At 46.5% G+C, this 27,459-nt stretch overlaps 1 protein-coding gene and 1 pseudogene across 4 annotated transcripts; one reads left to right on the forward strand and one right to left on the reverse strand.

The window, feature by feature from the left end:
• Nucleotides 1–1,611: 1,611 nt before the first annotated feature.
• AMMECR1L (AMMECR1 like) lies at nucleotides 1,612–26,245 on the reverse strand. Of its 4 annotated transcripts, XM_023225587.1 has the most exons (9): nucleotides 26,099–26,236; nucleotides 24,532–24,641; nucleotides 14,026–14,470; nucleotides 11,168–11,278; nucleotides 10,733–10,847; nucleotides 9,387–9,477; nucleotides 7,080–7,214; nucleotides 6,835–6,931; nucleotides 1,612–5,153 (listed from the first exon to the last, which is right to left on the reverse strand). In XM_023225587.1, exons 3-9 carry the CDS (start codon nucleotides 14,430–14,432, stop codon nucleotides 5,042–5,044), a joined length of 1,068 nt encoding a protein of 355 aa, XP_023081355.1. In that variant the 5' UTR covers nucleotides 14,433–14,470; nucleotides 24,532–24,641; nucleotides 26,099–26,236; the 3' UTR covers nucleotides 1,612–5,041. The 4 variants fall into 4 exon arrangements, with proteins under 4 accessions (XP_023081355.1, XP_023081358.1, XP_023081357.1 ...); XM_023225590.2 differs by lacking the exon at nucleotides 7,080–7,214 and having other exon boundaries at nucleotides 26,099–26,245; XM_023225589.1 differs by lacking the exon at nucleotides 24,532–24,641 and having other exon boundaries at nucleotides 26,099–26,230.
• On the forward strand, nucleotides 20,828–27,459 carry LOC111551595 (annotated as a pseudogene).

The raw sequence follows: 27,459 nt of genomic DNA on the forward strand, positions 1-27,459 counted from the left end.
CACCATGTGCTGGGGTCTGGGCAAAACATTTACTATGTGTACTCTCTTTACCTATGACTTCTCTAAGGTAACACAGTCCTGTCACAAAGTAGGAAATGCCTTATAAATGGCAGGACCAAGATTTGAGCTTAGGCCTGTGGGACTGCCAGCCAGAGAAGATTCCAGCTGTCATCTGCCCTGGGTTATTTCTTTGGTTGGGAGCCAGGATGTGATCACAGAATAGCCATAGTGGGGGAAGGGGGTCTGATTGGCAGCAGGAACTTGGACTGACGGTGAACTGGAGACCTCTCTTTTCTGTTTTCCAATAGCTTTGAAATTGGAGTTCCCCCCCCACCCCAATTTTCCAGGGCATACAGAACCTGTGTGAGTAGAAATAATGCATAAGCGGCAGGAAGAGAAACCCTCGAATTCTTGTCTGAGCTTGATTTTAATGAGGAAAACAGACACAGAAGGGACAGGACTTGCATTACATTCCTCAGGCTGCTATTCTGATTCTTGTACGGTACTGGTTGAGTCAAGCCCTTCAACCAGCCCACTTAGTAGTTCAGTCAGATTATTCAAGCCAAGGTTACAGACCTAGATTGATCTAGAAGCAGCTGTAGAGCATCTCCCCCACCCCTACCCCCACAATTAGCACCACTGACCGGATCAGATGGTTTATTTCACACTCCAGAAGTCAACAGTGATGGCTAAAACCACAAATTTTGCTTTATCACCAATCACCCTCTCCCCCAAAATCAGTCATAGGGCATTCCATGCTGTTTAATTACAGGTACTATTACAGGTACTATGGAATGTAATCTCTAGAACATTAATTTATATTGAAGACACGAATTCCTCTTCAGACATACCAGTTATTAACAAAGCCTGTAAACATCTAGCCAGCTGCTGGTAGTCAATTTTCAAAATTACCTAACCCTGACAGCATGTTTGTATCTGTAGCCATGTGTTTTTGAGCTTTGCTAAGGGCCTCAGAATTGAGAACCTTAAAAAAAAAAAAAAAAAAAAAAAAAATCTACCTCCCTGCAAATAGTGTCAATTGCTGATCTTTGCGTGGGTTGGGTTAGGGGGCTGGAGCCAGGGAGGGACAAACAGGCCCCAGGGTGCTGCCCAAATGGAATACTAAATTATTTTTGCCAAGTTAAAAAAAAAAAGTCTAAACTGAAGATGTCCTTTTCTCTAAACACATCTCATCTTTTCTGGGTCATCCAAAACCAAAAACTGGGTAGGTCAGACTGCACCAGGACGTCCCAGGGTCTTTGCCTGAATTAACATCACCAAATTATATTAAATTTTAGTGGTTTTTCCTCTTCAAGAGATTTTGGCTTTTTTGGTAAGGTCAGTCTCATGTGAAAAATCTCACAAGGAACCTGTCTGGAGAAACCCAAATCTTAGGGCTAATGAGTGATTGCTCACGGAACTTGGCTCTAAAACACCAGTGGCATTGCCACCAACCACAGAAATATACACAAGGGTGGGGTCACGAGCAGCACAGAAGACATCCAAGCTGACTGAATACTATCTTGTTGTCTGTCTTCAAAAATAAGACAACTTACCACCATTCCATATAAATCAAGTCACATGTTTAAAAAAGAGGCAGGACAAAACATGTATCCATTATGATTTATTCTCTACAATACTTCGTTAAAGAGTTCAATGATTTGCACTCAGAAGTTATATAGCCAAGAGGCAACCAAGTGTAATACAAAGAATTGGTCTGAAGTCTTTGCACTGAAGGCCATATAGTCTCTTGCTTCAGGGAAATAAGAACGAAATGAACAGAAAGAACACAGCTCCCTAGGCTCCAGAATCTCAATAGAAAATAACATCAACAGTTAGTGAAATTGTAGATGTCAACACATCATGGAAAACAGATCTTGTGCAAAATATTAACACCCAGGACTTTTGTATAGATGATTTTTTATTATAAACAATAAAATATATGTAATGTCTCAACTACAAACCTTTCATGTTGAAAGGGTCTCTAACATGAGTTGTTTTATTATGAAGCGAAAAAGTTTTAAGAATCTCACAGTGGAAATAATCCAACACCGACAAACTCTAGTGATCAAAGACATTCTCTTTTAATGGAAAACAAGGACAATTCATAATTACAGAGAGAATGTCCTAGCTGTGGGTATTATGAGACAAGCCAACTTTCCAGACCAAAAGGCACTCACAGCTAGGGATGAAACGAACTCCGAACCAAGCCAGAGAAGTTGGGCTGGTCCTTGAAAACAGTGGTTACCTACTGTCCAGCTTGAGCAGCCCAAGGACAAAGGAAACAGCAGAAAACATTCCCTTTTCTTTAAACCTACCATGCACACTGCAGGTACTGGCCACCCTCATCACTGCTTTGGTCAAGCATGCAGAAGGCAGTTCAGTTCCAGTTCGGAGCTGTCTTCTCCCTATGCAAAGCTGCCACATGGATGATCCAGACTTGGTATTTTTCCTGAGAGCCACCTGCTACACACTTTCATGAGGCGACCACAACTGTACACTTCTAGACCGCTTCCTGACTAGGCCCTGTTCAGGACGGACACTGACAATGTCCATTCCTCACGGGGCCAAATGGTTTCCCTTGGTCGACTCCTGAGTCCCCTTGACAAAGCAAGAGGAGCCCAAGCATTTCCATTGCTGGACTTGTGTGGGAGCATGAGGGAATGTGCAGGGAGTAAGGCTTCTTCACTCCAAAACCGCTGAGCCCACTTCAGTGTGGTGCTGGGCCTAACCAGCCCGATTCTTGTGCACTGATTTTTTTTTTTTTTTCCCCATTTCTCGGGTTTTAAAATTTTCTATTCATTTTCTTAAATGGCAGGTTTCCTACCCCCCCTCAATAAAATAAAATAAAATAAAATAACATACATTGGAGAAGACAAATAGGGCAACATTTCTACAAGAAAAAAAATCGGCTTGAGGAGCATGGCACTGTAAATGCTTGCATGACCAGTCTCACTGAGCGTGCTCAGGGGTGAAGGTTTAGCACCAATTTTTTTGCTTTTTTTAATCTTTAGAAATTAAACACAACTTTTAACATAGAACACTTGAACAGTAATGAGTGTAGCCCTATGTATCAATACTGTTGTACAAATTGGAGGTGGGTGGCTTAGTCCAGAGCTGACCACCCTGACATCAATCCATGGCACCTAAGAGTAACCGTTGCCACATGTTTTTAACAAGACATTTATTCTCAGCAGCAGGAAATCACGAAATGACCCCTCCATCTTCATTTACATTGCCAAGGGAAACGTAGCAGGCTGCAGGAACCCAGCACCGCAGTGAAGGGCCGCAGCCTAGGCACCGTCACCCACGTTTCCCTCGCACATCCCAGGTCCTCTCGAGCAGCACAGGACGGTGTGGAGCACACCCACTCACCCTTACCCATCCCTTCCCACAAACTTGCCAGCGATGCCTAGAACAGCACAGGTGTCCTTTCTCAGATTGTGCCCCCACTCCCCTTCCCCATTCCTGGAAGAAAACGCAAAAGATCTTTTGAATATTTGCCCATTTCGGAAAGCCACACCATCACCACATAAACTGCAAAAAATAAATTAAATAAAAACATTATGTTCACTGGGTTGACACCCAATCCACTTCAAGAGTTCTCTAAGCATGTTGTTGAAAACCAGTGTCACATCCTTAGGATCCTTCTTCCAATTGGCCACTCTTCCTGTGAATCATTTTAGCAGTGCCTTTGTAACAATATTTTCAAAGCATCTTCCAAGTCCCCTAGTTCTATGAACTTTGCCACCAAATGAGTGAAGAATAGGCAAGGAGAGAGGAAAACATTGCTGACAGCGACTTGGAAATCAGCAACAATGGGAAAGGGAAATATGTCAGATGAAAGTTTGAAAGACCTAGAATAAAATGAGCTATTTGGAAATTTGCCCTGGTGGGGTGAAGATTCCCAGCATGTTAGGCAAGATAAAGATCCACCTTGTGTAATTACACCACTGTTTTCTGAAGTCCTGTAAAGGACAGAAACATCAACAGTCTTCCCACTTCTACAGGCAAACTAGAAAAAGGAACTCCCCTGCTTACAGGCCCCTCAGATGTCTGCCTGAAAAGAAAACCAGCTCAGAGACCCTGGATTCTCTCCTATGATGTGTCCTCCTAAAGCCCAGCTCCATCGCTTGTTTGCACATGTGTGCTTCTGAGAACCTAGGTCCAGCTATAGGCACTGCTACCAGCAGAGGAGTGAGGTAGCCGGGCGGTGCAGAAGGGGTCTCTCCTTTCACACCTGCGTGCAGTCATGACGTCGGGACCTCCCATGCACACCTCTATTCCATTCCTCAGCAGGCTACACCACGGAGCTCTGTACAGTAATCAGGAGACTCAATGCAGGAAGAGTGCCAAAAAATCCAACTGAGAGTGGGATGAGGATGAAAATCTTCACGGCCTACTGAGCAATGAGATCTGCAACGCCACCCAAAGGGCTTCCGATCGTGATGTGGGTCTCTGTCCAGGAGCCTCGAAGGACTCGTGGTGCCCACGTCCAACCCTAACGTGGCGTCCGCTTATGAAGCATGGAGGTTGTAATCAACTCTTGGTACGCAATAAACTGGAAGTTTAAAAAAAGGAATTTAAAACAACCTAAAAATGTTTGTTGGTCTCCGTTGCCCAGACTGCCAGGGGAATACACCTACTTCATCTGGGGAGGCTGCAGGGGTGTGTGTGGGCTCAACCTTCAGGGATCATCCATTTCAGCTTCCAGCGTGTGGCCAACACCCATGTGGCAAATACCAGACAAGGGTCTTCTGAACCCACACAGTAATTCCCACCAGTCATGGAGGAGCCCCAATCCAACAGAACCCCATATTGAGGAAAGGCTGAGATAAGGCTTGGGCCCCTCAAGTTCTGTTTCATTCAAGGTAACCCTACCCTCCCTCAGTCAGCGGGAGGCAGACTTGGCAACGGAAGCTAGCATCATAAAATGGTGCAGTAATAGAAGTAACTGGACCAGGAAGAGGAGGCATCTGCTCCAATGATGTCATAGCCACTGGCGGCCACAGGGGGGTGGGACTGGTCATGCAGCCGCGTGTCAGGAGTAATGATTGTAGAGGGGCGGGGCATGAAGAGTGCCGTTCTGGAAACAGTGCTGTCGGGAAGCAATATACTCCGCGTAACTGATTGTCACCTTCTCACTTCGGTACCTGTACGAGGAAACAGGAAAGGGTATTAGGAACCCCAAACGCTTCATTCTGTAAAGTCACTCAGCAGAGAAAAACCAAAAGCTTATTCCACATTTTGAAAGAATAAAATGGAAGACCAAGAGCAATCTTACTTACAGAAAATGAAAGACGGCACAAGAAAACAATGCTGTTATTACAAATGAACAAGATGAAAAAGCACAATCACGATTCCCCCTGAGAATGTGTTTCAGCACATCCCACCTTGAAACACTACACGTGCTTATCATCAGGCTGCTCGTAAGCAATCCGCTACTGGGGTCTGGATGAAGAATTTCAAGGTCAAATTACACGGGTGGCAGATTGGAAGATGGCTGCACCAAAACCCAGTGCAAACTGCGTATCTACTTTCAGAGTAAACGTGATACATTTGACAGAAATGCAACCTCAATTTGCATAAGAGCAACAAACAAGTTATTATAACTAAAAGGGACACAGATACCTAATTCGGGGTCAGAGTCTGCCGAAGCAGGCTAAAGGATCCTCGGGGTTCTATAGGATAGGATAGGGCTCACTCCCCAGATGAATATGCCATATCACAGGGTCGTCCGAACAGAATTCATAGCACTTTGGCTGTGCTCTGGAAAGAGCCATGAGTCAGGATGCGAAGCATGGGGTGTTACAAACCTATGGAGCCTACTACAGACCACAGGAGCTGGGTGTGACAATCCTTACCCAGAGCCATCTCTTTCCCACTGTAATCACTCCTCCACTGCAAGGTGATTATTCCTGAATTTTGACAGGGAAATGGCTGTTCAAATAAATTATAATAATAATAATGCTTTGTATTTGAAGAGTTTTTTGCTTTTTAAAAATTTTTGGAATCCAAAGCATTTAAAAAACACTGGGTCATCTTCCAAACAGACCTGTGATAGTATATGATTATTCAGCATTTCACAGATGAGGGGCCCCAAAGAGGCCCACAGAAGCCCATAGAAGCTAAACCTCTCAGCGTTTCTGATTTCAACAGGGATGAGAAGAGAACTAACATCTCCTGAACACCTACAATGCTGACTGGCCCCAGGCTAGAAATTTTCCATACATTACCTTGGCACAGCCTCAAACAACTCTAAGGTATTATCATTCACATCTTACAGACAGGGAACAGGCTCAGAGAGGTAGAATAACTGGCTCAGGTCCCACAGCTAGTAAATGTTGAGCTGGGATTCCGACTCCAAGTCCAACTGCATTCTACTATGCTAGGCAACCTTCTCCTAGAAGTATTCCCCCCAAATGAGAGGCATTTCCTTTTAACTTCTTGTAAAAAGCATTTTCTGACTCTCCTGCATCTCCTGCCACCTGACTGCATGTGTGGTCAGAAAGCGGCACCTCAACTGACTCTGGACTTCCAGAGAGAGCCTTGTCTCCTAACCTCAGTCTCCCCCTCAGCCTGCCAACCACGTGGGTCTGGCAAAGCCAACCACAGCCTGCTCCAACTGTGCCCCCAGCTAAGCTGTGGAGACGCACAGGATGCTGGGAGAGTCTCTGCTTTTGCTGCTGCTGCTTCCTCAAAACTTGAACTTCACCCACACTTCTTTGATTTAGGGACATTCAGAGAGAAAACTTCTTCCCCATCCCATCAAAGTCATCCTCCATTCAACCCCAACTAAACTGAAATGATAAGGAAAACAAGACAATGGCTTACCTGGTGAGTTTGATCGTTTTTCTGAATTCACTGGTAATTGGAGCTTTAAAGCCACCTTTCCTGAGCAAGGAGTCTATTGTCTGGATCTGATCCCAGTCTGAGGAGGAGAGAGGCCACTCTGAGGTCAATGCACATCTAAGAGTAAGGCATGCTCTTATGTGGCCCGTGCAAGAAGAGAAATGGGATTCAAGAAGCAGCCAAGTCTGCTAGGGCAGAGGAAGCCCTGGGCACTGACCCCCACGTACCTGACGCCCAGTCTGTCTGACAGTCCCGTGGAGACTCTGAGACATGAGATGATAGCCCGACACATGCCATAATGGCTGTCCCCAGGCTCCCTGCTCCTGCGTCCTTCCTGTCAGATGTTACCCCAGTATAATTATCTAGGAACAAACATGGTTCCAACTTAGACCAGCCTATTGGCCTAGCGCTGGTACCCAAGGCTGCTCTGTGGGAAGAGAGGAATGTAAATTCTGCAACTTCTATTTCTTTGTGTGATCTTCCTTCAACTTGATGATTTTTAGGAGTCCTGTTTTGTATTGACAGCGAGAAAGAAGCTAGCTGGGTGTGGTGGCTCACACCTATAATCCCAGCACTTTGGGAGACTGAGGCAGGAGGATCACTTGAGCCCAGGAGTTCGAGGCCAGCCTAAGCAATATGGTTAAACATCATCCCTACTAAGAATGCAAAAATTAAGTGAGCGTGTAGGATGCGCCTGTAGTCCCAGCTACTCAGGAGGCTTAGGTGGGAGAATCCTCTGAGCCCAGGAGGTCAAGACTGCAGTGAGCCAGGATCACACCATGGCACTCCAGCCTGGGTGATAGATAGGAGGAGACCCTGTCTTAAGGAAGAGATAAAAAGAGAAAGACAGGAAGAGGGTGAGGAAGGAAGGAAGGAAAGAGCTGTTCCCTCAGGAAGGGCAGGAAAGTTGCTCATGCATATACTGTTGTGTTATTCTCGCACATTCTTTTTTTTCTTTTGAGACGGGGTCTCCCTCCTGTCACCCAGGCTGAAGTGCAGTGGTGCGACATTGGCTCACTGCAACCTCCATCTCCCAGGCTCACATGATCCTCCCACCTCAGCCACCCAAGTGGCTGGGACTGTCAGGTGTGCGCCACCACACCCGGCTGAACTTGTATTTTTTGTAGAGACGAGGTTTCACCACAGTGCCTAGACTGGTCTTGAACTCCAGGGCTCTAGCAATCCACCTACCTTGGCCTCCCAAAGTGCTGGGATCACAGATGTGAGCAACTGTGCCCAGCCTCTTTCTTAACAGATAAAACCAACTTCATCAAATTGAAAAACCAAAGAAAATCCCCTAAATTACTATGCTACACGCTCCAAAGTTTTTATTTTTCCAACCAACTTTCAAATGGCAAAAGTAATTTGATTATTTACCTATTATTTACACCTCCTCATTACAAAACATGGTATGCCTCCTTGTACAGAGTGTTAGGTTTATGACCTAAAAGAGGTGGCTAAAAGGTTTGCTTTTATGCCACATATACACTGCTTTTGAAAAAGTTAAAGCACAAGCGAAAAAAAACCAACCTGGCAATTGCTTTCCACGTTTGCTCATGATATATACTTCACTGGGTATTTTTTCTCTATTCTAGGTTCATACCCAACAAATACTGTGTTTCACATATTATTTTCAAAAACAGACTAATTCCAAGAAAGTAGGAAAACTGCACTACGTATCAGAGAATGCACACACAACATGTAAAGGTACCCTTCTAGATATCCTTTTAAAGAGAAAATCTGCTCGATCCACCCTACCTTTAACGTCCCCATCAGAAGAACTTCAAGGTTACTGAGTTCTTTTCTTTTTTTTTTTTTTTTTGAGGACAGAGTCTCGCTCTGTCACCAGGCTGGAGTGTAGTGGCGCGATCTCGGCTCACTGCAACCTCTGCCTCCTGGGTTCAAGCGATTCTCCTGCCTCAGCCTCCCAAGTAGCTGGGTCTACAGGCATGCACCACCATGCCCAGCTAATTTTTGTATTTTTAGTAGAGACGGGGTTTCACCATGTTGGCCAGAATGGTCTCAATCTCTTGACCTCGTGATCCACCCACCTTGGCCTCCTAAAATGCTGGGATTATAGAAGTAACCCACCACGCCTGGCTGACTACTGAGTTCTTTAAAAAACAGTAGGGACTATGTTTACACCCTTTGCCATGTACAACACTGTTCAATGATTTGTCATCCAAAGTTCGATACCTACTGAATTCTAGAATATGGTCAGGTTGATTCGTAGTATTTTGCTACAATTGCCACTGTAGTTCAAGGGGCCAAGAAATAAAACTATTTATTGAAAAGAAGTGTTTGAAATAGCAGGTGAGTAAGTGACTTATTTACCCTTTTTCTTTTCCCAGCTCCTAGACCTTTTTGGAAATTTGCCCTTGGTTCTACAGGAATTTGACAGGTATTGAGAGGCAGAAAGGCCCTCATTCTTAGTTGCAGTTGGGCTGAAAGATGTACACATTTCACTTTCTTGCCCTTTAACTGGCACCACTGTGAATGATACTTGTCATTAAAATCCCATTCATCCAACTCACCTTGTTCCTTAGCAACCTCAGGTAAGTATGTGGCTGTACGTTTGACACCTTTTTCATTAATGAATTCAATTCGAATCCCATGGACCCCTACCTATAGAAAAAAGTACAACCAAGTAAATGGCATTTACTTACTCTAATGGAACTTCAGTCCCCACATATAAATCCACATTATTTCCTGACCAGCTTAACACAGGCCTACAAAAGGGAGAGTTTCTTGCATTTCATAACTAATTCTATCTCAGGAGGTATAGAGGCCAAAGAAAGTTCTGCTTTTAGGGAAGGGTCGAGAGTATGGGTAGCCACCTCTGAGAATATGAAGGTAGGAGAAATGAATTCTTCAAGTAACTCATCGTTAAATAAGCATGCCACTAGGTTTTTATCTGGGGCCATGATCCTTCACATCTGATTCCTAATAAAAACTTTTACTCAGCCAGGCGCAGCGGCTCACGCCTGTAATCCCAACAATTTGGGAGGCCAAGACCGGTGGATTACCAGAGGTCAGGAGTTTGAGACCAGCCTGGCCAAATGGTGAATTCCATCTCGAGTAAAAAAAATACAAACGGCTGGGCATGGTGGCTCACGCCTGTAATCCCATCACTTTGGGAGGCCAAGGCAGGTGGATCACGAAGTCAAGAGATTGAGACCATCCTGGCTAACACGGTGAAACCCTGTCTCTACTAAAACTACAACAATTAGCTGGGTGTGGTGGCACACGCCTGTAATCCCAGCTACTCAGGAGGTTGAGGGAGGAGAATCGCTTGAACCCAGGAGATGGAGGTTGCAGTGAGCCGAGATTGTGCCACTGCGCTCCAGCCTGGCGACAGAGTGAGATTCTGTCTCAAAAAAAAAAAAAAAAAAAATTAGCTGGGCATGGTGGTGGGCACCTGTATTCCCAGCTACTTGGGAAGCTGAGGCAGGAGAATCCCTTGAACTCGGGAGGCAGAGGTTGCAGTGAGCCGAGATCATGCCACTGTACTCCAGCCTGGGCAACAGGAATGAAACTCCGTCTCAAAAAAAAAACAAGCAAACAAAAACTTTTACTCCAAGGCTTGCCAAGAGGGATCTGGAATATTTTCTTTTACTCCTTTATTTCTTATTAGACATGGAGAAGGATGTAAACCAAGCAGACTAGGGAGAATCAGGAGAAGCAAGCCTTTACACTGACATTTCTGCCTACTCTTGGTATAGGAGCACCTCTTCTGTCACCTATGTTGCCCACAATTGGTTCCAAACTGAGCCTTCACATTCTTATGCCCTCTCTCTCAATGAAGGAGATACATTGCCATGTACTAACCCGAACCCAAATGCAACGAGAGATGCAGAGTTCCAAATGCGGCTGTTCTCACCTCCCAGTCCAGGTAATCACTGGCATCCTCAAAGTTAGTAAGGAGGGAGACAGAGCAGAAAAGTTTAGGCAGCTCCTCTCGGGTCAGGGGGGGAAATCGGCTGTCCTTAAGTGCACTGGAGGGGGACAGAAAACACAGGTAAGGCTGCTCTGGAGTCAGGAGCCAACATCAGGTGCCACAGAGCCCACATATTTATGAATCTTGAGCTATTCAGAGAGTATCTACTGTTCATCAACACTAACATGTTAAAAACAACTCGATGCTATTAACTGTCTGTACTTGAACTGATAAGTGACTCACCAGATTAAGCCCCTTACATGTCCTGATTACCAAAAAGAGAAAACTCAACATACATCACTTAGAAGAAATAAAGTCAGGCAGCTATTTCTGATTCTAGCCAATTTATCTACAGTTCTTAATGTCTGGTGTCATTACCTGGTTAACGTGTATTCCCTGAGTCCTGAATGAAGATTCATGGCTGAGAAGGTCCCAATGCAGCCACGAAGCCGCTTGTCCCGCCCTGTCTTCCACGTCACAAAGAGCGGACTAAAAAAAGCAAAACACAAAACATTCTCCAGCCCCAAATTAATCATGGATAAGAACAAAACCTTTTGGCTTTGTCCCTATTCATTTCTGTTATTGCCAAAAATCCCTCTTTTTGGACTTGCCAGCTACCCGAAGGACTCTCTGCCTTTCTGAAAATGGCACAGCCCCTGGCTGGAAACAGGAAACCTACAAGGCAGCATGAAGAAAGGCTCCATGTAATGGTTCCCATGTTCCATGCGGACAACTTTAATTCGCTTTGCTGCCAAATGGACATGCTACTTTCCTCTTTCTCTACCCAAGACTCAACTTTTTCTTCCAATTCTCCAGTTTCCTCTTCCCTAAGTCTATGTATGCAGGTCGCCATGCTCCCCAGCTCTGTCTTTCATGATGACACACCTCACCTGCACAGCCCCCTGCTCATCTGCAATCTCATGTTGCTTCCATGATTATGTCCGCCCCTGACAACTACAAATATCTCCGAAACTACAAATATCTCTGAAAATAAATTTTCAGAAAAAAAAAAAAAGTTTCCTCAAAAAACCTTTTTTAATTTTTTTTTTTTTTTTGAGATGGAGTCTCGCTCTGTCGCCCAGGCTGGAGTGCAGTGGTCGGATCTCAGCTCACTGCAAGCTCCGCCTCCCGGGTTTACGCCATTCTCCTGCCTCAGCCTCCCGAGTAGCTGGGACTACAGGCGCTAACCACCTCGCCTGGCTAGTTTTTTGTATTTTTTTAGTAGAGACGGGGTTTCACCGGGTTAGCCAGGATGGTCTCGATCTCCTGACCTCGTGATCTGCCCGTCTCGGCCTCCCCCTTTTTTAATTTTTAAAAAAAGATTTAAAAAGGCTGGGTGCAGTGGCTCACGTCTGTAATCCCAGCACTTTGGGAGGCCGAAGTGGGCGGATCACTTGAGGTCGGGCGTTCTAGACCAGCCTGGTCAACATGGTAAAATCCCACCTCTACTGAAAATATAAAAATTGGCTGGGCGTGATGGCAGGCGCCTGTAATCTCAGCTACTTAGGAGGCTGAGGTGGGAGAATCGCTTGATTCTGAAAGGCAGAGGTTGCAGTGAGCCAAGATTGCGCTACTGCACTCCAGCCTCGACAAGAGTGAGACTCTGTCTCAAAAAGGAAAAAAAAAATAGATAAAAAAAAAAAATAGAGATGGGGGGGGTCTCACTATGTTGCCCATGCTAAGCTTGAACTCCTGGGCTCAAACGATCCTCCCACCTCAGCCTCCCAAAGTGCTGAGATTACAGATTACAGGCATGAGCCACCATGCCCAGCCAAGAAACTTTTTATTAGCAGTTGCCATTTTCTGTTTCTAGGCCAAAGTCACACTTCATTAGGCTATATCAGATTGATAGTGACAGATTTTTTAGCAAGAGGTTTCAAGGCCTGTTCCCTCTTCCTGAAATCTCTCCATACTAACGCCCTTACCTCTTAGATTCTTGAGTTAATAATTTCTAGAAGCAACTTAAGTTTTCAAAGTTATCTGCTTTGATCACTGTCACAAAGGGCCTCACCAGCAGCTCTCCCATCTAGCCATCTTTTCCTTCCAATAAAGCACCTGCACAGCACCAGCCAATGCTGCAGCCCCAAAGCCTCCTGAAAAATCCTTCAAGACAAGGCCTCCATTGCCTGCAGGATGGAAATGCAAAGCCCTGAATACGACAGCCTAAACCTTCCCTAAACACCCACATCACCACCTGTTCTTCCAAACGGCGTCTCTCTCTTACACGGGGCACCCTGGATCTCACTCAGGCTTGGGATCTCCACCTGCTCAGTCAGGTGTTTTCTAACCACGTTACCCCAGGGCGACAGTTCCCAAAACACCGAGCACACTTCCCTCCACATTTCCTCTCCTCTGACGCACTCACAGAGAACAACTTCCCCTTAGCGCTGTGCGTGTGTGATCTGCCAACCTGACAGGTCTCCCAAGGGAAAAGGCTCCTTTTCTTCACACCCTCTCCATGCCCCAGCCAAAGTTTTGCAGTCTCTGTATGCAACCAACAACTGAGGAATGAATAGTCTCATATCAGCGAATACTCCAAACGCATGGCGCCAAAACAAAAATAAAAAATAGCAATGCTCTTCAAAGCAGCTTCCATTTCTGAGGAAGAAGAATATGCTAGCACGGATTTTTTCAGTTTACTTTATACATATTGCTTATTTAAGTCACTGAGACCAGTAGAGGTCTTGGGACAAGCAACAAAGAATTTTGAACTAAAAATACTGAAGCAGATTCTGATTTTCTTGATGGGATGTCAGTGGCCCTACAGCTTTACCAAGGGATTTCTCATGAACAAAGTGAGGGGACCCCTGTCAACCAACTCACAGATCCCAATGAATGAGAGCTCCTAGTCTCCAGCCTGGCCCTCAGACTTCCAACTCACCCGGACTTCAACACTACGGGGGTCCCCAATGGTATGGTGTGACTTCCCCACTTGCAAGGTTAAATGACCTACCCACTGCCATGTGAACTAACAGAAGAGCCAAGAATGAACTCACTTGATTTCCAGAACATTACTTTAACAAGCCTACAGCCTCCTCCAAATGGGAACTGCTCCCTTCCATTACTGAATCCACTGAATGTTTTAAATATTGTCTGGACATTTCTTATCATTCTCTTTCCATTACCCTTTCCTCAAATGATAATAAAGATTTCCAAGCAGCAGACCTCTTGAAAGAATCACCCCAGAAAGATGTTGCCATGCCTTCCTCAGTGGCCCCAGCACCTGATTTACTCACTAGGGGTCATTGGTGAATCTAGGAAGTCGTGGCTGTGGGAAGCCATAGAGGTGACAGTAGAGTACGTCGAAGCAGTAGCAGCACATCTCCGCGGTCACCACCAGATTCTTAGTGGTGTTGGCAGTTCCATTAGGCCGGGGAAGAGGGCTCAGCGCTCCCGATGCGGGATTCATTCGTGTGATGGGAGAGTTTCCAGGTCCCAGAGTTAAGTCTGACACATTCTCCCGTCCACTGCTGCTGTCCACATGCTGGTGGTTTTGAAGAGGTCCTGAACTAGAGCCGGGGACAGTTGTGGACTGATTCCCGTGACTGTGCGTTCCACTTCCAGATAATTTGGGCTTCTTGACCCCACAACAGCCTGCTGCCAACTTGGGCTCGAGTGGGGGAACACAACGTCTTTTTCCCATCCTGATTCAGTGCTCGAGGTCTGGAATGCTGCAGAACCCTAACCAAAATGAGGAAGTTAAGCATTAATTGGAATGGTTAGTTAAAAGGAGAGAAAAAACATCAAAGAGAGAGAGTCTGCATGGACCAGCTAAGAGCTGTCAAATTCCTTCTCCCACTGCAACCTCCAGGTCACATGATCAAAAAGGGTCACAGACCAGGAGAAGAAACCCCTAATCTTTTCTTAAAAGAGAACTAATTTTTATTTTCCACAAAATTTCCATATGACTACCGCGGATGGAGGCAGGCACCAAGCAGCTCCCTGTTCCCCAAGAGTCCCCAGGGCGGAAGACAGGGTGGGGCAGTAGCCAGCGTGAAGCTGGCCGAGGACATTTCCAGACCGCCTGGAGGACTGCGCACGACCTGTCAGACTCATCATCGTGATGTCTCTCCCTTTTTTAGAGACTCCAAATTGAACCATCCTATTTTTAAAGAACTCCAGAGGAACTTCCATGATTTTCCTTGTTAACCACATCCTTGTGCATTTTCCTCATCACTAACTACAATCTATCTTCGTACTTTCAGCCCCAAACCACAGCGAGGATGAAAAGCAGTTGGCTGTCACTCTGAAGAGGGCACATCTTCTAACACAAGGCTCCCACCTTTCTGTCTCTGCAGCTCTCCTCCTCCAGCCCCCTCATTCTCTTCGGTTCCCCTCTGAACTGACTCCAATTTCTATACATCTCCCTATCCTTTCAAGACCCCATTCAAAAAACCTGCAACCTAGCAGAAACCTTTATTCACATGAATGACCCAAGCTTCACAGACCTTTTGTGAGGTGGCAGTTTCTGCCCTGTCATAGCCAGGCAGACAGATACAAAGCCACCCAGCTTAACAAAATGTGGTGTCACATGGGCTGGGGAGCCACAGCCTCCTCCTAGCTGATGATGCGAACGGAAAGAAGGGAATTTTTTTTTTGATTTTTTTTTTTCTTTAAAAGCCCGCGGTAAAAATGTATAGCCATAACACGACTAAGGTCCTCTCTGTTGTCCAAAAAATGTCACTCCTCAACAGAATTAGGAAATAGAGCCTAGTTATTTCAATGTTGACAATAGTGAAGTTTCTAAGTACAGAAAACTAAGCTTTCTCTCAAGTCATTGTATGTTATTGTTTTAGCTGGTAAGAGAGAGAAAGAAGGGGAAGTGGGGGTAGGGAGAGAGAGAGAGAAAAGAGAGATTTGCATTGTCCTACCTAAATTTTCCCCTGTGATTTGGACATGTAGTGTATAATTATCTTTTTAGGCGTTGATCTACAAATAGTATTTCAGTTGTAAACTCTTTAACCTTTTAAATTTCAAATCAAATATTTACACACCATTTGCAATGCCATTATTTCCAAACAACTTGTCACTTTACGTTGAATGATATAAACATTTTATAAAGATTATTTATGTTCTTCATATGTGCTGATTTCATAACACCATATACATCTAGGGCATTTCTGATTGAGATCAAAGCTCTCTGTGGCCCAAGAATTGTACACTTAAATGTCTTGCTTGAAATAGGGGCTTTCTCTCTCTCTCTCTCTTTCTTTCGAGAGACAAGTCTCACTCTGTCACCCAGGCTGGAGTGCAGTGGCACAATCATAGCTCACTGCAGCCTCCAACTCCTGGACTCAAGTGATCCTCCCGCCACAGCCTCCCAAAGTGCTGGGACTGCAGGTACGCACCACTATGCCCAGCTTTTTTTTTTTTTTGAGATATGGGGGTCTCACTATGTTGCCCAGGTTGGTCTCAAATTCCTGGCCACAAGGGAGGTATCCCCTACCTCCACCCCAATCCCACCCACTGGTTGGACACGGTGGCTTATGTCTGTAATCCCAGCATGTTGGGAGGCCGAGGCAGGAGGATCCCTTGAGCCCAGGAGTTTGAGACCAGTATAGGCAACACAGGGAGACCCAGTCTCCACAAAAAATAAAAAAAATTAGCTGAGCATGGAGGCACATGTCTGTGGTCCCAGCCACTCGGGAGGCTAAGGTGTGAGGACTGCCTGAGCCCAGGAGGTTGACGCTGCAGTAAGCTAAGACCATGGCATTGCACTCCAGCCTGGGCAACAGAGCAAAGCCCTGTCTCAAAAAAAAAAAATAGGGTTGGTGGGGGCAGTGCAGTGTGCGGTGGGGATCCTCTCACTGCAGCCTCCCCAGGAGCTGTCAGGTGTGAGCCACAGCTGGCTTCTTTTTGAGAAAGGCTTATTTACTCGATATAATAAAACCTCCAATGACTACACTGTTTCTGAGCATGCATGTCACCGTCTTATTTGGACTGTTGAGAGAGGAAGCAGAGTGTCTTGGTTTTTTAAAATGCTGCCTCCAAAGCCAGGTGGCCTGGGCTCAAATCCTGGTTCCTCCATGATTAACCTCTTTCTGCCTCAGTTTCCTCAAAACAGGAATAATAACAGTATTTGCTTCCTAGGGTTGTTAGGTGAATTAAGTAAGTTTAATATATGTAAAGAGGCTCACGCCTATAATCCCAGTACTTTGGGAGGCCGAGGTGGGCAGATCACCTGAGGTCGGGAGCTCGAGACCAGCCTGACCAACATGGAGAAACCTCATCTGTACTAAAAACACAGAATTAGCTGGGCATGGTGGCGCATGCCTACAATCCCAGCTACTCGGGAGGCTGAGGCAGGAGAATCACTTGAACTCTGGAGGCAGAGGTTGCAGTGAGCTGAGATCATGCCATTGCACTCCAGCCTGGGCAATAAGAGCAAAACTCTGTCTCAAAAAAAAAAAAAAAAATATATATATATATATATATATATATGTATATATGTATAAATGCATATATATGTAAAGGGCTTAAAACAGTGACTGGCATGTGGTAAGCATCTATACTTTCAGCTGCTCTTATCATCTGGGCTCTTGTCCACTGTTCTCTAGGAGGGCAACTCCTGGGTGACCAGTACTTGGCTGTGCACTCTGGGCTTACAGCAGAACTTGCACGGAGTACACACTCTTCAAACAGGGTTTCACTGAATCCTCTAAAGCACTCAACAAGGCAGATGATGCTACCATCATTTTACGTTTTACATCGTCCACACTGCCACTAAGTGGCATACTAGATTTTTTGTTTTGTTTTGTTTTGAGATGAAGTCTCACTCTGGCCCCCAGGCTGGAGTGCAGTGGCACAGTCTTGGCTCACTGCAACCTCCGCCTCCCATGTTCAAGCAATTCTCCTTACGTGGCCTCCTGAGTGGCTGGGACTACCGGCACGTGCCATCACATCTGGCTAATTTTTGTATTTTTAGTAGAGACGGGGTTTCACCATGTTGGCCAGGCTGGTCTTGAACTCCTGAATTCAGGTGATCTGCCCACCTCAGCCTCCCAAAATGTTGGGATTACAGGCATGAGCCACTGTACCTGGGCTAGAGCTAGGATTTAGATCGCAATCTATGTATCAGGCTCTATGGCCTGGAACTACAAGAAAGAATGAGTCCTGCCAATAATATCCACTGGATTCAGTCTCTTTCTTTAGGGCAGGATTAAAAAAAAAAAAAATTAAATTCTGGACTGGCCGTGGGGGCTCACACCTATAATCTCAACACTTTGGGAGGTCGATTGAGGTGGGAGGATGGCTTGAGCACAGGGGTTGGAGACCAGCCTGGACAACAAAGTGAGACATCTGTCTCTACATAAAATAAATTAGCTGGGCATGGTGGCACGCACCTATGGTCCCAGCTACAAAGGAGGCTGAGGCAAAAGGATCACCTGAGCCCAGGAGACCCTGTCTCAAAATAAATAAATAAAAATTTAAATTCTAGGGTATGTTAAGAACCAATCTAACAGCTTATAGAATCTTGACAACAAAAATGGAGCTGGGAAAAAACCATGAAAAACGAAGCCCAAAGTCAACATCTCAGCCATCCCCTGGAAAATTATCCCCTCATCCCAGGGTCATTTGAATCCATGATGGGTGTCACTGGCCTGAGTTCTCACTTGACTCTACTTTGTGTGCAACTGTGGGCAGCAAGGTAGAGATACAGGTTGGATGAAGCAGTAGGACCGTATTCCCAGAGAGCTGGTGTTTTAACAGAGCCCTGAGGCTCTGGACCTCTAGAGCCTCAGAATTCAGAAAATCAAAGGGAAAGGATAAAATGCAAAAGCTAAAAAAGCCTTTCATCATTCTCATTACACCAAACCACATCTGAAGGAAAAGCTACATGTCATGAGATGGAGGCAACAACTCACACATTCTCTTCCAGGTGGTATCAGCCACCTGACTGGTGAAACATCCCATAACAGAGCAACAGAAGGGATTTTCAAACCACACCAATGCAGATGAACTCAAGTCTAGAAGAGTCTGCTGCACACCACATACAATCACTGACCGCAGTGGCAGCTGACGTCTAGTGTTTACAGTTGCCCCACATCTTCCAGCTGTGACTTGCAATGAACAGAACCAACCACAATCTTTGGCCCTTTAGACCCAAGCATTTCTCTGGAGGCCACTAAGTAACCAATTCAACTGACAGTCTCAGTTGAATCTTAGTGACCAAGAGCAGAGTTAAGATATTTTCTGCATCAAAAATATATTAGAAGGCATTTCCTTGGGAGGCCGAGACGGGCAGATCACGAGGTCAGGAGATCGAGACCATCCTGGCTAATACGGTGAGACCCCGTCTCTACTAAAAAAATACAAAAAACTAGCCGGGCGACGAGGCGGGCGCCTGTAGTCCCAGCTACTCGGGAGGCTGAGGCAGGAGAATGGCGGGAACCTGGGAGGCTCCGCAAGACTCCGTCTCAAAAAAAAAAAAAAAAAAGAAGGCATTTCTTATAAAGCTTATTCCATAAATTCAAATCTATGGGAAATTTCAAACATGTACAAAGTGGAGAAAACAGTATACTCCACAAATAGTATAATGAGCCCAACATTTAAAAATGTCCAACCTATGGCCAATCTTACTTCATCTATACCTCTGTGCGTCACCTACTCTCTCCACCTCCCATCCTTCTACACAATTATTTAAGGCGGGTTTTTGAGGGGGCCAATACTCTACTTATCTGCCAACAAAAAGCAAATATTAACTTGATATAGTTTGCGTATTTGTCGCCGCCCAAGTCTCATGCTGAATTGTAATCACCAATGTCAGCTGTGGGGCCTGGTGGGAGCTGACTGGATCACAGGTGGATTTCCACGAATGGTTTAGGACCAACCTTTGGTGCTGTAGTCCTGATAGTGATGACAGTGAGTGCCTTCTCTCAAGATCTGGTCATTTAAAAGTGTGTGGCACCTCCCCGCAACTCTCTCTTGCTCCTGCATTTGTTATTTATGTGCCCGCTCCTTCTCTGCCTTCCGCCATGAGTAAAGCTCCAAGGTCTCCCCAGAAGCAGATGCTGCTATGCTCTCTGTACAGCCTGCAGAACCCTGAGCCAATTAAACCTCTTTTTAAAAATAAGTTACCAGTCTCAGGTATTTATAGCAATGCAAAAATGGCCTAATATACAACAACTATAGTCAAAGAATGTAAAGTAAACCAAGCTGCTGGTAATAAACAAAGGCTTCTTAACCATCAACCACCATCCATGAATTTCATCATAATGTTCTCTTTAGGTTCGAGATTCTCTAGTCCTATTCCAACAATGTAGGTGTCTCATCACAGCTAACTCGGCTCTCAGCACTGCCCTGCAATGATCAAGAGACACCTGGTCCTCCAGCAGCCCGGCTTTCTGAGTACAGCGTAAGGTACTTCAAACTAATAGCATTCTAATAGATCAGACTATCTGTCTGGTCAGCTAAAAACAAATGCTCCACTTAATGCCATGCTCTACCTCTTCTAAATCTGTGCCCGCCAAACTTCCCTGCCAAACTTTATAAAAACTACCAAGGATGGTACTGTGAGCGTAGTACAAATTACCGTGAAGCTGGTTCATCTGAAATAAGAGAAGCCAGGCACAGGAGCTCACGCCTGTAATCCCTACACTTAGGGAGGCAGAGGCGGGTGGATAGCTTGAGCCCCGGAGTTCAAGACCTGCCTGGGCAACATAATAAGACCCCATTCTCCACAAAAATGGAAGGAAAAAGACAAAAAAAGTTTGAAATCAGGTGTAAACACCTTTGCTTTATAAAAGTATATATAACCAAGACCCTTTCAGGACTTCTGCTGGTTACCCGTACAAAGCTCAGCTCAAGGGCCATGATGAGAGTCCACAGTAGTGATCCCCTCTTCTTCCTGTTCATCACCAATAAGAATAAGCGAGTTAAAACTAGGTTTCCACTATATGGAAACAATACTCATGCTTCCACAAAAAGCTGGCAGAAATCACAGGAACCACTGTTTTACCACCTCTTAAGACCTCCTAACCTTGCAGGCATCAAATAAAGTGTGTCCTCAGTGCTTAAAGTCACCAGCCTTTCTCAGTGATGCTGCGGTGTCCTCATCTGACCTATGCTTGCAAGACGTTCTCTCCTCTCCACCTGATGTACACACTCAAGGGGGCCCTGAACTTCATCAGGGCCCGCAACAAGGGCCACTCTGTGACTCTTCTGCCCTCTCTGTGGGGACACTGAGCACTGCCCTGCTACTTGGAGCAGCTTACAACTGAAAACCCAGCACTGAACTCAGCATCACCCTGAGCCTGAGAGGCCGCGGGGCATCTGTTTCATCTTTCACGACACCTAACATGGTGCCCTACATACAGTACACACACACACACACACACTGCTGATTGTCACCAACAATCTTATCTACACATCTAGTAATTTAAGTTTGCCTGCTGACAGTGGAGTATCGCAGAACCTGGGGATGACTAAATTACAAGGGCCTATTCTTATCAACAATCTCCATTCTATTCAGCCTAAACCAAGGGATAGTTTAATAATTATTCACAGCAAAATGGATAGCCACTGTGGATAATTCATTTTAAAAATTAGGTCAACTATCACCTAAATTCACTTCTTGGTCCAATGTATGCTGGCAGCTGTCGTCCTTAACAGTAGCTGTCAGTTCTGGAACTGGTTTTGGGTGCCATTTCTAGGTGGTTCAAGGCTTTCTTTTGATAGATCAGACAATCTAAACTGTGTTTGGGAAGAATTATTTGTTCCTTTTTGAATGACGGAGCACTTTCAGAACTACCCACTGGAGAGTTTATTTGCCTGGGTGGCCATTTGTGGTTTCAGGGATTAATACAGACTATTTCTCACACACTGCTAATATTTACAAACCAGGTATTGAGACTGCTATTGACATGAAGATGTGATGATGTCCTCACTCATGTGTCTGGCTGGGCAAAAGGACCTTCCTCTCTCACTGCAGGTCCCTTCCAAGGCTACTAAGTCCACTGAAAACAATAATTCACATTTTCCCAGAGCAGCTGCCCTCTTCAGGGGACAGAGCCTAGATTCTGAAGTTACAATCTCAGCTCAGATCCCAAGTCTGACTTGCCACGTACCAGCTACGCAACTCAGGCAAGTTTTCACATCTCTGTGGACTTGGGCTCCTGCTACCACAGAGGTTTATTTGTGAGCTGTGAAAGACACGAAAACCACCTGGCAGTTCTGTGGCACATAACTACTATCTAGTAAGTGTCTGCTGTTACCAATACTACCCTACCCCACTGATAAAAGTAGCATTGGTTATAAAAAGAACACAGCTCTGAGTGCTTACGATTTCTACAGAAATAACACCCCCATAATGCAATTCCATTAAGAATGGCCTTGTAATCTAAAAGATCATATTATTAACGTGGGATTATTACTCTCATGACCTTGATGGTTTCCTTCTTTGAAGAGCAATGGCGTCTAATTAATCATCCACTGTTTCTTTTCATTCTGAGATGCCAGAAAACACAGAGAAAAATACTTGGCTGCCTTGAGAATTGTACAGTTTTATTCCACTAGAGTCCTCATTTAAACTTACAGACATACACTAAAAAAGAGACTAAACTTGCTAAATACGCTATTATTGTAGACATCTTGATAGATATTGAATACTAATTTAAAAAACTGTTGTCAAAGTAGTTAGGTTTACACAACCATCAGATTAAAGTATCTAGAAAAGCCTAAAGGTGGTCGGAAAAAAATCTAGATTCACCTTTTGAAGACATGCCTCAAAACAGCTTATTCGAGGGCATGACCTCATGAAGATTTGAGAGGTGGGAAAAAGGCCAAGAAAAAGGGGGTCTCTGCATTTTCCTCTGTTATCATTTAGCATTCAGATGTTTGCTCAAATCAAGCTTTCCACAAAAGGGAACAAGCTGTTGTTTCCTTTGTGACACAGAGTTGAGTTGAAATTCAATTTAATAATTATATTATGGGTACTGAAATGGCACCTGAGCTATAATTCTGTCCTACTTATGGAACTATTCCAGGAAACAGTCAGAAAAACCCACATACATTCTGGTAACCACACCAAATAATCACTTATTTTTGAAACCCCCAGCATACACACACCCAAAACATTTGGTGTATGAAAATTTTCCCCCACAAATCACAGACCTACCTATATAATTGTTCCTTTTTGTTTTGGAGACAGGGTCTCCCTCTGTGGTCCAGGCTGGAGTGCAGTGGTGCAATTATGGCTCACTGTAGCCTTGAACTTCTGTGCTCTAGAGATCCTCCTGCCTCAGCCTCCCAAATAGCTGGGACCACTGCCATGTACCACCACACTCGGCTAATTTTTAAAAATTTTTCCTTTTGTAGAGACGGGGTCTCGTTATGTGGACCAAGCTGGTTTTGAACTTCTGGCTTCAAGCAATCCTCCTGCGTTGGCTTCCCAGTTTTGGGATTTACAGGCATGAGCGACTGTGCCCAGACTTTAAAAAAAAAAAAAAAAAAAGAGATGAAGTCTTGCTATGTTGCCCAGGCTAAAGTGGCTATTTACAGGGCTCAAGCGATCCTCCTGCCTCAGCTTCTCAAGTTGCTGGAGCTCCAGATGCATGCCACCATGCCTGGCAACAATAGTTTTTAAGCTTTATAGATTTTTAAAAACATAAAGAACTCTTTTTTTTTTTTTAAGACGGAGTCTCGCTCTGTTGCCAGGCTGGAGTACAGTGGCATGACCTTGGCTCACTGCAACTTCCACCTCCCAGGTTCAAGTGATTCTCCTGCCTCAGCCTCCAGAGTAGCTGGGGACTACAGGCACGCACCACCACGCCCAGCTAATTTTTGTAATTTCAGTAGAGACGGGGTTTCACCATGTTGGCCAGGATGGTCTTGATCTCTTGACCTCGTTATGCACCCAACTCGGCTTCCCAAAGTGCTGGGATTACAGGTGTGAGCCACTGTGCCTGGCCAGAACTACACATTTTCATTTCAATTTAGCTTAAAGAAAAACATGTACGTAGGAGTCAAAACTTTTTTCACCTCCCCTCTGTTTTCTATGTGACCTGTAGCAAGGTGCCAGATTTTTCTGGGCCTCAGTTTTCATTTGTAAAATAAAAACATTTGTCCCCTACATCCGTCAGGGGGCTGGGGGGCTCCACCGAGAAGTGAAGCACTCTGAAAACTCTCTCCTAAGTGTCAGCATACTATCATTCATCAACTTCACAGTGTCGGCATACTATCATTCATCAACTTCACAGGACACAGCAGTCATAATTTTTCCCCAGAACTTTGTGTCAAGTTTACAGTGAAAAACTTTAATTATTTTCAAATCTGTGATGGGATTTTCAGGGAAATATCATCACTATTGCAAATTTAGGACAAAATGTTCCAAAAGTCTTTGAGGACTGAAACTATAGAAAAGAGAACCAATAACTGACTTTGACCAGGAACTGCATTAACCTCTGAGTTAACTACCCTAAAAGTTAAGACAACCTTTTTGGTCATATTGAGAAACGAATTTGGGAAGGGTGGGGAGCCAGACCTTACACACTAGAAATATAAAGGAAAGATCATGCCACGCCACCACCTAGCTCACTCTAACGGGGGTATGGAAAACAAACTTGCATTTTTAAATTATTTTAAAAGGGAGTAAGTGGAAAAACTTCATCAACATTAGGACCCCCTCACGGAAGTAGAAAAATACGAATGAACAAAATACACCTACATCCCAAAATCCTAGCACACGCCTAAAACCAAACACTACAACGATGCTCTATTCTAAATATGTCCAAGATAATACTCACTGAAAGCAAAAGGTTTGTATTGCCAGAGGAACAGCTACAACAGAGGAGGGGAGCTATTTTGTCTCTGGAACGAAGTTTCTTCCTTCGGATTCCATTCCTTCTTCCTGTACCTAAGACGGAAATGGCAGGTGCAGTGAACAAACACCCAGGTAGGGCAGAGGTAAGACACGGTTTCTGAAAAACCACAACTTCACAGAGCAATTTCGGGGCGGGGGGGGGGGGGCGGGCACAGCAAATAGCTACAGAACAGGCTCTCCTTATTTCAAAACCTTTCAAACTCTAAATCTGAGGCAGCAGTGCAGTCCCATGCCCTGAATCATCTCATCCTTAGCGTCATCAACAAGAAGGGAGGATGGTGAGAATCAAAGGTTTGATTTATTGAACTCGAGCATTAAAACTTCCCCACCACCGATGCAGAGCAAAAGTTGCTCTCAAGCCAGGAGAGACCATTTAAAGGCTCTCTGCCGGTTTCAGAACACAGATAAAGCACTGAAGCATTACTGGACAGCACGCCAGAGGCAGGGACCTGAGGGCAGGCCATCTTGCTAAGCCAGGAGGAGAGGGTCACTGTTGATGTTGCTAAGAGTCATTCATCCTTACTCTTCCTGATCTCTTCACCAACTCTCCCCACTAGTAGAGAATGGAGCTACTCCCAAAGATGTAAGTAAACAGGAGACTGTTTACATCTCCTGTGGGTGGGAGAGGCCCCACCCACTCTATCCTAGGAGAGGGCAGTGAAAGAGGATAAGGCCCAGAGGGATAAGGGTGAGGGAGCGTGGCAGGGAGAGGAGTTCAGATCAGGACAGGGAATGGAGGAGGGCAAGGAGTGAAGGGCACAACCCACAGCCTGGGAAAGAGAGAGGCATGAAACCCAGCGTGTCAGGTGGACGGATCACGGAACAGGGGTCCGGCGGAGGTTAAGGAAGGAGGGCCCAAGGGTAGGGGTGGGAAAAAGAGAAGAGGAGGAGGAGGAAGCGCGCGTGTGAAGAGTGTTAAGAAAACGACAGGCCAGAGCAGGGAGGGGAAAAGCAGGCCGAGGGAGAGGGTGAAAGGTGAAAACCGAGGGTATGAGGAAAGAGGGTCCGAGGCGCTGGAGAGTTGGGGAGACGACGGAGCGACGGGTAGAGCAGCTTGGGCCGAGCCGCGGGGGTGGAATCCAGACGCCGGGCGGGGGAGGGGGCGGCGGGACGGTGGGTGGGGGCCACCAGGCGGCGCCGGAGACCACCAAACTTTACAACGAGCGAGCCTGCTTCCTGGAGGGAGTGCAGACAAGGACCAGGAGCGGGAGCCGAGCCTCGCGGCCCGGGGCACGGCGCCGCCCGCTCCTCCCCGGCAGTGCCTCCCGACACCCTGCCCTCCGCTGGGACATGGCCTGAGGCCCCCCCGCCGCCCGGGACCCCTCCCCCACGCTGCCCCGGGACCCTCGCCCCAGGACCGCGGGGTCTCCTCCCGGCTCCGCCGCCCGACCCGGCGAGAACAGGCCCGGCGGGCAAGGCGGCGGCGGCCCGAGGGAGGCCTGGCCCGGCAGCTGGGAGGAGGAGGGCGCGGCGCAGTCCGAGTTTCCCACCTTTTCTCCTGGCCCAGACGCGGCTGGGGCGGACGGGACCTCTCGTGCTCTGCCTCCTCCTCCTGCTTCATGGAGCCATGCGCCTGGGTGGGGGCTCCCGAGAGAAGCTGGCCCGCGGGCGGGCCGGACGCGCGGCGCGGACGGGGCGGGGCGAAGGAGGCCGGCTGGCGGAGGAGGAAGCGGCGGGGCGGCGGCGGCGGCCGGGAAGAACTAGAGGTATTCCCCGGGCGGCTGGAGGACTGAGTCGAGCCGGGACCCGAGTCCTCCGGTATCCCAGCAGCCACCGGAGGCAGTGAGGTAATGGAGGAAGAATGTAGGGAGTCCTCCAGTGGACCACACTCCCTCTAGCGAGCCGCGGAAACCATAGAGATCTGGGCTCAGCCGGAGGGCCGGGCCACTGCTGTCACGTGGCCTCCATCCGTGCGCTTTATTGGCTGATGCTGGCTCTACGGGGTTGAATTTTGGACGCTGCCTGCCATTCGTGGGGCCGAGTTTCAGGCAGTTGGAGTAAAGAGAGACATCGGGGGAAAACCGCGAGAAGGCCAGCGTCCCTGGCCGGGCGCAGAGCTAGCCGACTAGGGCGCCCGGCTGTCAAGCTGGCCGGCGCAGTGCACGCTGGGCCGCCCCGGAGCGGTCGCAGAGCCCGCCGGGAGTCGTAGTCCGGGACAGGCGGGCGGCATTGTCCGCGACGCAGCTCGGGATCCGGGTCGGGTTGTCGGCTGGGTTGCTGCCGGGCCCCGTCGCGCGTTGGCCACCCAGCATTGAGCTGCCCGCGGCTGTTCTCCCTAAGCACCCTCGCTCACGTTGCCTCGCCTCGCCTGACCGGTCGCAGCCTTCGAGACCAGCTTTAAATCGAGCCGACAACTGCCCGGCCCCGCCCGCGGGGAAGTGCGTGGGGTTCGGTGCCAGCCGCTCTCCCCTGGCCGGGCCAGCCTCTTGATGCACCGGGGACTGGCGCGCCCACCCGATTCGAGGGGCGGCAGGGCCCCATCTGTGTCTTTCGCTCCCGAGCCCCCAGCTAGAGTTGGCTTCAGCGGAATGCCTACTGTGCAGGATTATTCAACAAGCCGATTGATCACATTCTTCAGCTCTAGCAGGGCAAAGGCGTCACTCAAAAAGAACATTACAAATATTTTTTGAAAGAAACTTCGGGGTAAATTTAATTTAAAATACTGATTTTTGATAACATTTGATCTTATGACAGCATTTATTTTTAATTACAGATAGGGTTACACTAAAAGTCATTTCTGACCTGCTTCCTTACCCTTGTGGCTCCAAAATAAACTGTTAGGCCCTGAAGCAAAGGCGAACCCTGTTCTAGAGCAATGTTTTTCTTGTATTAAAAAACGGCCTCATGCTCA

Source organism: Piliocolobus tephrosceles, chromosome 11 (assembly GCF_002776525.5).
Source record: "Piliocolobus tephrosceles isolate RC106 chromosome 11, ASM277652v3, whole genome shotgun sequence".
Lineage (NCBI taxonomy): Eukaryota > Metazoa > Chordata > Mammalia > Primates > Cercopithecidae > Piliocolobus > Piliocolobus tephrosceles.